The sequence below is a fragment of the Hippichthys cyanospilos genome, chromosome 15, assembly GCF_059441005.1.
Source record: "Hippichthys cyanospilos isolate Australia breed blue-spotted pipefish chromosome 15, RoL_Hcya_1.0, whole genome shotgun sequence".
In the NCBI taxonomy this organism is placed as follows: Eukaryota; Metazoa; Chordata; class Actinopteri; order Syngnathiformes; family Syngnathidae; genus Hippichthys; species Hippichthys cyanospilos.
In genome coordinates this window covers 3,358,829-3,370,499 of record NC_142383.1, presented here as the reverse complement: position 1 = coordinate 3,370,499, position 11,671 = coordinate 3,358,829, and the positions used below count along the sequence as shown (strand labels likewise).

The 11,671-nt window shown below is 37.5% G+C and overlaps 1 protein-coding gene across 2 annotated transcripts; it reads left to right on the top strand.

The window, feature by feature from the left end:
• The first annotated feature begins 722 nt into the window (after positions 1 to 722).
• ccni (cyclin I) lies at positions 723 to 9,193 on the top strand. 2 transcript variants are annotated; one of them, XM_088435677.1, is made up of 10 exons: positions 723 to 948; positions 1,619 to 1,778; positions 2,421 to 2,555; positions 2,887 to 2,961; positions 3,046 to 3,186; positions 5,637 to 5,765; positions 6,192 to 6,293; positions 6,523 to 6,670; positions 6,926 to 7,083; positions 7,928 to 9,193. In XM_088435677.1, the coding sequence occupies exons 2-10, from the start codon at positions 1,665 to 1,667 to the stop codon at positions 8,135 to 8,137; spliced, it is 1,212 nt and encodes a 403-aa protein (XP_088291803.1). In that variant the 5' UTR covers positions 723 to 948; positions 1,619 to 1,664; the 3' UTR covers positions 8,138 to 9,193. The 2 variants fall into 2 exon arrangements, with proteins under 2 accessions (XP_088291803.1, XP_088291802.1); XM_088435676.1 differs by having other exon boundaries at positions 725 to 948; positions 6,887 to 7,083.
• The last annotated feature ends 2,478 nt before the right edge of the window (positions 9,194 to 11,671 follow it).

Below are 11,671 nucleotides of genomic sequence, written 5' to 3'. Positions count from 1 at the left end.
TAGTGTAAGAATAGAATTCGTCTCTGGTTATAGCGGTACAAACATTCAAGCAATACATGCGTTTTTACTGACATTTATCATAATTTCATTTTTGCTTACACCATAACAGTCATAAGATGGTAGTACAGTACTTGATAATATGAGTATATTATCACCTATACGAAGATTGTCGCTGGCATTGATACCACCGACCTTGAACAAAACACGACTGATTTGAGATTGACTTTTGTATCAGCCAATCAACGAGTTTCACTTTGTCACGTTCAAATAGTCCGCCCAAAATAGACTTCTTTGATTGGCTCTTGGCCTGACAGAGTCCCGACGCAAAACAAGGCATTACGTAAGGGTTTTGGGGTAGAGCTAGAAAAAAAATGTAGTTCTGTGCGTAATGTTGCGTCTCCAATTTTCTGTGCTGTGGTTTGTGATGGCCACAGACAGGCACAGTGAAAGCACAAAAATACAACGTAGTTTAGAAACATACCTTCGAAATGTACAAACAAAAAAACGTTTCAGAAGGTACGTCATGGATTTACTATTGACTACGCGAATATTCCACAAATAATAATGAGTTTCGAAATTTCTGTACTCATAATCCAGCTAAGTAAGGAGGGGAAAGCTTTAAAATGTAATAAAATACTGAAACATCTTTTAAAAACATGTCCCAAACTCACGGAGGTTTTTGTTTTTTCTCCCCTTGGCCTGGGCCAAGAAGTAGGCGGGGTTTGTTTCCTTCTCTCTTCCCCCAGTCCCCTCTTCGGAAGTGGACACAAGCTGTCTACTTCACCCAACTTTATTTTTTTTTATATTTTACAAGAACATCCCCCAAACGAAGCCAAGATGGATGACTAAGCGAACAAAGCGACTCCCCGATTTCCCCGACTTTATTTATCTCGGAACAGAGCGGACCGGATGAAATCCAACCGTGGTTTTCTCCGCTTCGCAGGGGAGGTAAGGCTAAGGGCCCCGTCTACTTCCTGGACACTTGGCAGCTATTTAAATGGCCGTACTATGTATTTAGCACGGTTGTCATAGCGAACGTACTTTATTTGCCAACCATCACCGATGATTCGAGGTTTACCCATAATGTATATCTCTTACACGAATTTGTAGTTACACGTCGAATTAAGTTTTAGCTTATCTGCGTCGCCAGGTCAACAAGCTAACTCGCTTTACGGAAACTGCCATTAGCCTATTGAATTCCACGGAATAGAAGATTTGACACAATGATATCCTCCAAAATGTGTCATTCTTTTCATAACGCTTGTTACGCAAAGGACTGTCAGGTCAACAATGTATTTTTTTAAAATTGTAACAAGCTACAGGGTTACAATGATTGATTGAATGATAGATATTCTATGTAGATAGATAGATAGAATCTATCTATCTATCTATCTATCTATCTATCTATCTATCTATCTATCTATCTATCTATCTATCTATCTATCTATCTATCTATCTATCTATCTATCTATCTATCGCGTACGCACGCATGCAGTACTTTATATATGAATTTATACCAACATAAGTTGTTTATGCAGGTGGCTGGATCCAGTGGGGGTTTATACTTTAAATGAATTTATACCAACCACGAATTAAATGAAGTTATTTTTTCATGCAGGTAGCTGTATCCAGTGGGGAGGCAGGCTTAACCAGGGTGAGAAGGAATGAAGTTCTCCGAACCCCGGTTAGTCAACAGGCTGACTTTTCTTCTAGAAAAGGCCATGTCTAGGGAAGCCAAGATGTGGAGGGTCTACGTGCCAAAGAAGCCCTCCTCACAGGTCAGAACTTCGGCCTACTAACAAGATTTGACAAACTTAAGTGGCTCCTTATCCCGACCTAGCAACAACAGCAACAATAATGTCATTAAATAAAACCATGTATTTTTTTCTTTGACCTTGTTCTATTTCTTAATGCCACCTCAACCTCTCTATCTACCAGTGTGTACCAACTTTTATTGCACCACTGCGCATAAATTTACATAAAGAATTTTGCCGCAAAACAGAGCAAAAATGTCACAGTCCAAATGCTCAACTATTAATGATCTCATCTCATTGTGCACACCGCTATAAATGTACCTGCTAAGTGTAATCTGGGATTGTTTATCTCAAGACAAACCTATCATTCTGTTGTAAAAAGGTGTATACACAGTCCACAGTGACATGCCATGAGGCTGCTGTGGCCACTGAGACCGTAGTGTAAACATAGCCTAACAATTTGAGTTGTGGTAGCAGTATGATTAGCTAACACTAATATGATGCCTTCCAAGGTTGTTTTTAATCTTCATATCTATGTATTTATTTATGTTTATTTTATTTTTTTCCCTACAAGAACAAAAAGATATGTATTATCCAAAGGACAAAAGCAAATCCTTGACAGGGTGCATCAAGGTTGTAAGTTGTTTTTCTGTATTTTCTTCGCAGGATACAGATATCTCCCCGATTCAGCGAGACAAGGCCGTGTGCTGGCTGACAGACCTCCATGGCAGACTGCACCTGTACCCAGAGACTCTGGTGTTAGCTGTTAGTATTCTGGACCGCTTCCTCGCTTCTATCAAGGTAAGAAAATGCAAAGCACGAGCCACCATTGCAATATCAGCAAGTTTAAAAAGCAGATAATGTTGGCAATGAAAGGAGAATGGAATGTGCACCTGAAATTTGTTTTCTTCCTTGTTTAGCACCAGTTACATTTTTAAATTAAAGGTGAAACATTTTAAAAAGTTATTTAAAACAGTTAATGAGTTTATGGTTCAGAATCATTCAATTGACATTACAAAGGTATGGGAAAGTCAACCCGAACATGGATCTGTATCATATAAAATGATATAGGTGATCTTTATTTAATAAAAAAAGAAACCCTTATGTGTTTGAATTCATTCTTTGCCTTCAGGCTCGTCCAAAGTACCTCCGCTGCATCGCGATTGCCTCTTTCTTCCTGGCTGTCAAGACCTGTGAAGAGGATGAGGTAAATGCAAGCACATTATTAACACAAACGTTTACCATAGACAATGGAAGGTTATGAAGTCATGCGCATGTGTGTGTCTCCCAGTGTGTGCCCTCTCTGCGGGAGTTGGTTGTGTCCAGCAGTTGTGACTGTTCTCCATCAGAAATCCTAAGGATGGAAAGAATCATCCTTGACAAACTTAACTGGGATCTGCACAATGCCACACCGCTGGACTTCCTGCATATTGTACGTCTTTGCAAATGCACACAATCTCACAAGTGATTTTATTTACATTTAAGTCCCAACTGTTCATGCTTTACAATAGCATTCATTGTCTTAATACTAACAACTATTGTGCATCCTTGACTTTAACACATTACCCCAATAGTAAGGTCATTATTACATAAATATTACTGTGAAAAATAATTATTTTCCATGATTGTTAAAGAGTACCCAAACCTTTTAGGGAATATTAGCTATATTAGCCAACCTAGCAAGTACAACTCAAGCCCAAAACCACAATGAATTCATCTTCATAGCAGCCCAACTACTGTAACTGAGGTTTATTCCTTTAATCACTGAGAATGTAGGGAGAACATTGTAAGCTTATTAGTCACATGGACAATGAAAATGGCAAGGGCACACGCACGTAGAAAGACATCTCTCAATCATTCCGCTGCATCATTGTCATGTGAAAAATACCCAGGTATAAATAATAGAAGGAAAAATGCATTCTTAGTCCTAATAAAAACATAATTACAAATGGTGAAATTAATATTATACAATATGTAACCGGTTACACGTGGGCATTTGCAGTAATCTGTAGGCCCCTTTGTTTGGTGCCTGTGTCCGTTGTTTTTTTTTAAATGTGTAATGTCATGCGATATACCATTACTACATTAGCGATTGACTGGTCGACCATTATTGACGCATTGAGCACCCCTCATCTAAAGCATAGCTTTTTCTTCTTTTTTTTTTTTTTTTTAAGATTTTTTTTTCCCCCTAACCTGATTGTGCATCCTTGGTAATCTCAAACGTTGTATGTTGATGCCGTTATAAATCCAGGACCTCATGTGAAGGGCTTTGGGGATTTAGGAATGCACTGTAATTAGTCAGTAATCTGTGTTATTGGTCTAATTTACCCAAATGAACCTTTTGTGCTTTGTTGATGACTTTTGAAAGCACAGTATGAAGCTGAGGCTTGCCTTAGAAACCAATGCAATCAAAACATTTGGAGCTATCAGAGAAACTATCATTAGTAAGTAGTTCGTTGCATCAAATGTGGCTTGGTTCCAGGACCATGTTTTTAAGAGTATTTATTCATTTTACACTCATTGATTTCATTAAATAATAAGTGAATGTATTTGTTTTAAATAATACAAAAATACTGCATTTATTAATATTCACCCAGTTGAGATTTTTTGGGTATCCGTTTTTTTCTTCTTTTTAATGTTCATCCGCATTACAAAACAGATGCAAGGTCTCATTTGAATACAGTAACGCAGTACACAAAGCACGACATTGAATTGCGTGCACAAAAAAAACAAAAAACTCCTAAGCCACACAGTCTCTGAACCCTCTCTTTTTATGTTTTTTTGGAAGTCCCTAGTTTACGTGAAGGTTCCCGCCCTAAGACCAACAAGGGGGGAACTCGGTACACTTGTCTTTCTATTTCTGTGTATGATTATAGTGTGGCAAGATATTTTGTAGATAACAAGTAATGTGACATTGACAGGACCCAAGCTTGATCAGGCTGATCGTCCTTCCCAAGGCGAAGTTCGAGATGGCAACCTAATCATAGCAAACATTGTTTCATTGCAAGCAGTGCAATTAATCTCACAGCAAAGCATTTCTTCATTGCAAGCTTTCATATGTATTGAAGCAAATTCATAATCACTAATTTTACAATTTTTCTACTAAAGTCTACTAAATAAGTATTAAGTAATAAGTCTACTAAAACTGACATCATATAACTGCTGTGCATACAACACTTTAACATCAAAAAACTTTGCTGATTCACAAACTCACAAAGATTATATTGGACTTGATGTGTAGGTCACATTGGTGCAGATGAGAGTTCTATCTACAGGTGCATCGCATGCATATCCAATGTATATCCACAAGCAAAATAAGAGCGAGTCAAATTTGAAAAAAACTGAATTCTACTGCATGAATAAATCAGCCATGTGGTCCATCTATGCAAAATAATGATTGGTCAATAAATTTGAACTAAACTAACATTAAAATCTGAATAATTACTTGAATTAAAAAATCTGAGTTTCTATTTTTTCAAATATTAACCGTGACTTATATTTTTTTATCTAATCCTAACCTCATCAACGAAGCATTTATGACTTAACACTCGTCTGCCTTTTAAAAACGAAATGTGTCCTCTGAGCTCAGGTATTCTCCACCTTAAAGTATACAAAGTTTTAGTTGTACATTTTATGAACGGTTTTTAGTGACATCTGCTGGCAAAAAGAAGTCACTGTCGATATCATGAATACTGTGCACCCATAACGTTCTTTTTTCTTTTTTTTTTTTGTTCAGTTTCATTTTTAGGTACAGTTGTGAAAAACCTTTATTAGGATTCTATTTTCATGTTAATTTAGCCTGTTTTAGTGTCGTCATTTCTGACATGCTGTTTGATAATAATATTTCTATAATATGTCTCATTGATCTTATTCATTCCGTAGTTCCATGCAATGGTGTTGTCAAGTTGTTCTGGGTTTTTGGACTCTTTGCGTGGACTGAATTGCTCCCAGCATCTTGCCCTGCTCACACGACGACTTTACCGCTGCTTGGGTGATCACTCACTCCTTCAGGTACAAAATGAGTGAATACTTCAACTTGGGGCCTGACCAGTGTGGATTTATGGCAATGTAACAGGCAATGTAAGACATGAGGAGCACTTTTTAAAATATGTTTTAAGCGCACACTCTCCCAAACAAAGAGGCACTCTGAAGATAACGTTAAGACTCGCTACATGAAAAAAAAGAACCAAATTATCACAGCCAACACCAACCATATCTTTCTTGATCACATCATTTATATTTCACTGTGTTTATAATACATTATAACGTGTTAATGTGTACAATTGAAACATTTTAAGAGCCCATTAAATCATATATATTATACATATACGTAAATGACCTTGGATCCTATACTTAATCCTTGTTTTTTTTTTTTTTTTTTTTAAATGTTGAACTTAAGCATCTTCTGTATAATCTTGTTCCTTTTGTCTCTCGTAGCTGAAAGGATCCATGCTGGCCTTGGCCCTGATCAGCCTGGAGCTGGAAACCAGTTGCCCCGACTGGCTGGCACTCACCATCGAACTGCTAAGGAAGGCGCAGGTACTGTTGCTTTTTTCATTGTGTCAGTCAAAAATATTAATAGTAATGTAATTCGATGTTGATCATGAAATTAGGTTTGGGGATCAAACATCTGGTTCCAATGTATCAGTTGCATTGGATTGTACAAAATGTGCTAATTATTGTGGTTACGGGTCAAATGAGAGTAAATGTTTGTATTTTGTGTATGAAAAATCCATCTTTATTTTGTTCTATGTTTGCCTTTTCTTAGATCAACACCTCAGAATTGATTCGGGGTCGAGAGCTGGTTGCAAGTAGTCTTTCCGCACCAAGGGCATCCCTGCCTCCAAACACTGTCTACATCTACCAACCCCTTCAGAGCCAAACCAGCTTGCATCCTCCAGGCCAAGACTCTCTAGGTATACAATCCGACATCATTACACATGCAGCATTGGACGATATGTATACATAGCGGTAAACAAGGAAATCCTGTGCCTAGTCCAATGCAAAACTAAGTCACTTTATATGGCATTCAAATGTTCAACCTCAGATTTCAAACACTCGTTCTTTTCATGAATGTTAAAAGAAAAATAGTGTTAGTCAGTCCACCTACTTATTTTGCCTGTTGTCTTCAGGGAGCATCACCTCCTTCATTGAGTCTTTCATACCGGCAGCTGCAGTAGAGGAGGGGCACCAGCAGCGCTGCATAGCCGCCCCGCCCACAGCCAACCCCAGCAGCCTCCCTGCGCTCCTCTCTCCTCCCAAGTTGTTTTGTCACCTCAACCGCCTGCACAAAGTCACCATGCGCTGTAAGGCCTCAACAAAGCGCAAGGTAACCCAAGCTTACCTCATTCTGCATGCCTTATTATCACCTAACTTTGGCTGGCTTTCAAAGGGTCATAACATCGTCAAATTTAAATATATTTTGACTTTCCACTCCACAAATTATTCAGTGGCATCAGCCCTATCCATAAATATGTATATTTATTCAGAGGCTGTTTTTGTTTAGAATAATTTTCATTTTGTAGGGAAAAAAAAGTTCAATTCTATTCAATGCTACACTTTTCGCAGATGGGAATATGCAGATATAGTCTTGGCATTGCAAGAAATAAAACGCTTTTCTGCAGCAAAATAAAAGCTTTCCTGCAACGTTTAGTTCCTGGATTGAAGCCTTTTGTCAACTACAAGAACTTTGCATTATGGGAGTCAGGCTAAGCCACTCTTTGAAGTCATTACATGGCTTGCAAATGTCATAAGTGGTCCGCTAGTGGTCCAATGGTATTGTGGTCAACACAAAAATTTCTATTGCACCCTGTTCGTGAGTTGCCGTTGAAAGGATTAATGTGAAAATTGTGGGAAATGCATGATAAAACATTGGGTTTTCAATATGTCCAAAATGGACAATATTGCTTTTTTTTAATGGCAGTAAATGAGCCCGACATGGGCTAAATTTGACATATGCTGGGTGTACCTCCTGTTTGCAGTCAATTAGAAGGGACAGCGTATTGAAAGTCGGCATGTTTTGACACACTATGCAATATTTTAGCCGCTTGATTTGGGCCAAAATTTTCCCCACGGGTTAAAATGTTGTATGATCAAGTCAGTTTGATTTGTATAACATTAAAAAGATAATTGTATGGCTTGTTTTTTTTTTAATATCCACATTCCATCTTAAGGTGGAGGAAATGGAAGTGGACGACTTCTACGACGATATCAAGCGCCTGTACAACGAAGATGGCATCTCATCCGCCGCCATCCACGAGGGGGCAGCACCTGCAATGGGGTCCTTAACCCCAGTAGGTGCAGAGGGAGCCATCAGAGTCCTAACGAGTCAACAGGAAGGCAGCTCCCCCTGCCCACCATTGCGGCCTGTCTGTGTCTCATAAAACACGTGCAATCCCGCAATTCTTTTCAGGTGTCTTGAGCTCAGCTCCTGTTAACTCCTTCAGTTAGTGAATAGAGCCCCCCCCCCAAAAAAAAAAAAACCATGAATTAAATTAACATTTAAAATTAGAGATGCTGCTATTATTGTTGTAGTTACACTTGATTTACATATAAAGAAAAAAGTGTGTGTATATATATATATATATATATATATATATATATATATATATATATATATATATATATATATATATGAGAAAGTTACCTTCCAAACAACTATATTCTACTGTTTGTCAATATTTATATGTTTCCCTAAATTGGGTTTACTGTCCACTCCTCTCTTCATGTCTAGAACTGTTGCAATCCAACTTGTGAATGTTTCTGCATGAGCTGCTCCTCACACAAAAAGAGAAAATGACAATATTTAGCATCAAGCACTTAAATTGCTTAATGTTCCTCCTGGCTCGTTTTGCCTTTCAGCTTGTTGCGGTGGCTACATTGAATGATGTTTTCTCCTTGTGATTTCCCAGCTATTTTGAGGTGAAACTGAAATGACCGATCTAAAGGAAAAAATAATTATATTCCGGTCACGATCAGAAGAACCTCAGCAAATTTCAAGTACATCTTTAATTGCGAAGAGTTGAAATGATTTATAGAATTCATCTTTCCAAATTATTGAGGGTACCGAGAAGCCAGTTAGGTATTTCGACACATTTCCTAACATTTCTCATCTGACTGAATCTGCGTGCTTGTGTGTGTGTTTGCGCGTGTGCATGTGTGTATGAAGAAGCAGGGTAAATCGTGTTTGGCTGCTGTTGGCCAGAAGTTAACATGTTGTGTTGTAAAACACAAGGGCATTTGACAATGAAGCAATGGAAATGTGCGTGCTTTTGTCTTAAGTTAACGCAGACAAAACAAAATGAGTGATGGCCACAAACATGCTCTGATTTTAGTCTGTCAAAAAGCTCTTTGACCTGCTTAAGGGGCCTGCAGGATGCTGCTCCTGATACCTGAATCTACAAGAATAAGCATAATAAAAAGAGAGAACCAACTGATAATGGGCATTTTTGTGTTTTATTTATAGTACAGTACATCATTTTGGTAATTAAATTAGAAAACCTTACAGAACCGATTACCTGCCAGAATCCACCCGTTTCGGAGGAATCAAATCGCTCCTAAGCAGTTCCCAAGCTTTTTCTTTTTTACTTATGAAACACCGTTATTATCTGTGATAAAATGCTTAGACTTACTCAAACATCCTGATTCTCCAAATCAAGTTTTTTTTCAGGCACTTTGATGCACTTTTTTAGATAAACTTTTTAACCTGTATAAATGCTGTGAAAAAAAATCGTTGAAATTCTGTTTGTATTGCCTTTTCATTTGTGTGTTAAAAAGGATACAGTTTTAAGCGTTCTCGTACAATTTTTATAGATAATCTTATTTATGGTCGGCGTAGTAAGTAGGGGTGGCGCGAAATGATTGCTCTTTCCTCCAGGGGGTTTGCAAAATTCAGTGGTGGTCCGTGCCTTTCACACATACACCATCTGTGATGTCAAACTCGAATAAATACCCCTCATGCGCACACGTACGCATTACTGGGCTACGCAAGCTATTTTCAGGAACTTTTAAACGTCAATAAACCAGCATCAGCCATTACAACTTGTCATTTTACGTGATGCTGTCAAAACTATAAAAAAATATATTTAAAATAAATATCCATGAAATGTGATGAAGTCCAAAATACAAATCGCAGTTGAATACAAAAAGAATATTTTATTTCTCTACTACTAATTGAATATGAATGAAATAAAATAATAAACATATTAAAAATGAAAAAAAGAAAAGGCTTGCACCAAAACAAACCGCGGTCACAATCCATCAGTCTTTTTAACATCTCCCGGATTTTCTTTACCTCTTCATGCTCTTTCTCTTGGCACTGAGATGTGCAGTGTAACCACTCAGGTGTTCCCAAAAGTTTTTTAAAAGCAACGTAGCGCAATGAAGAGCTCTCTTTACCTTCGAACTGAGATGTACAATACTGTATATCCACTTGGGTGTCGCCATAAGTTTTTGAAAGCACCGGAGCGCGTATTTTCAGCCATGCTTTGTGTCTCGTTGCTACCTTGGTTAAACAATTGAAATTTGCAAATCCAGTGTAGCTCCTAACACCTAATCGATCCTTTGCAAACAAAAGGAATTCCCAGCAGAACTGTTTGCCAGGGTTAGTGCCCCTGGTGGCACAATCAGCCAAAGCCAATACAGTGAAGCTTGGTTTTTGAGCATTGCGCCACCTTCCTGCAGTGAGTATCCACTCACGTTCAATGTGAGGCCTCTAGATGGCGATCTTATGACTAGATTGGCTATTACAGCTCTCTGTTAAGTATACGCCTGCTCTAATATCCATCTACGCTTGCGCAGAAGCCGTGTTGATGCAAATGCCCTGGCTTCTGGCAAAGGCAGATTACATACAGCCTGGCGACACAAGTTAGCTGAATTCTAATTGGCTAAAATCCACAACTTAACACTACAACACGACAACAATATATTTATTTAAATATATATGTATATATGTATATATATATATATATATATATATATATATATATATATATATATATATATATATATATATATATATATATATATATATATATATATATATATGTGTGTGTGTGTGTGTGTGTGTGTGTGTGTGTGTGTGTGTGTGTATATTTACATGGGCGATAATATTGATATTGATATATTGATATATTGCAATATGAACCGACGCAGTACATCAATTTTGATACGCTTTTTTGATATTAGTTTTGAAACGCCTTATTTTCGTAATTTTCATTTTTTTATATCAATCAACTCCGAAGTGGCTTTTGCATCATGATTTTTGTCATATTATGAATTGTGTTCTACATATAAAACATTCCAAGCGCTTCAAAAACACCACACTAAATGTTGCAAGTGGTCCGCAGTAAGCTTTTTTATGTGTTGCTGAGAATTACAATAACGTCTGAGCAGCCATATTAACGAGCAGTAGAATCAAGTGTTGCGTTTATCTCTAATGGGAATTTTGAGATTTCAAGTTTTGTTCTGTTTTATTTCGTTTTGTAGTCTTTTATATGCCAAGTAATTTTTGTGATATTAATGGGGAAAAATGTACAGAAGTGACCGTATCCCTCACTGTATTTGATAACTAACAATAGATTTCGCCTTGATTTCTTCTGTATTTTTTTCACCAACGCGAGTGACGTCACAGCTGTTTCGTTTACAGTTGAAAGCACTGTCACCAGCGTCCTATGCTGGAACTTGTTGCAAAGTGCTACTTGTGTATTTCTGCCACATGAGTGCCATCTGAAAGAGTATTCCATCTGCTGGGGACATACAGTATTAAGATGCATGCTTGAAATGAAAAATTGTTACATGCTTTTTTTGAAAAAGAATGTTTAATGTATGCTCTGAGATGTCAATGATGTGTGGCTTCTGAAAAAGAATAAATAGGATTTGTCTATTTAAAAAAATCCCCGTTTTTTTCAGTCATTCTA

Bases quoted from the DNA above. Each gene is read 5' to 3' on its own strand.
- ccni (XM_088435676.1), top strand. From the start codon at position 1,665: ATGAAGTTCTCCGAACCCCGGTTAGTCAACAGGCTGACTTTTCTTCTA. The intron at 1,779-2,420 runs GTCAGAACTTCG...TTTTCTTCGCAG, and splicing joins CAAAGAAGCCCTCCTCACAG to GATACAGATATCTCCCCGAT. The intron at 7,084-7,927 runs GTAACCCAAGCT...TTCCATCTTAAG, and splicing joins AGGCCTCAACAAAGCGCAAG to GTGGAGGAAATGGAAGTGGA.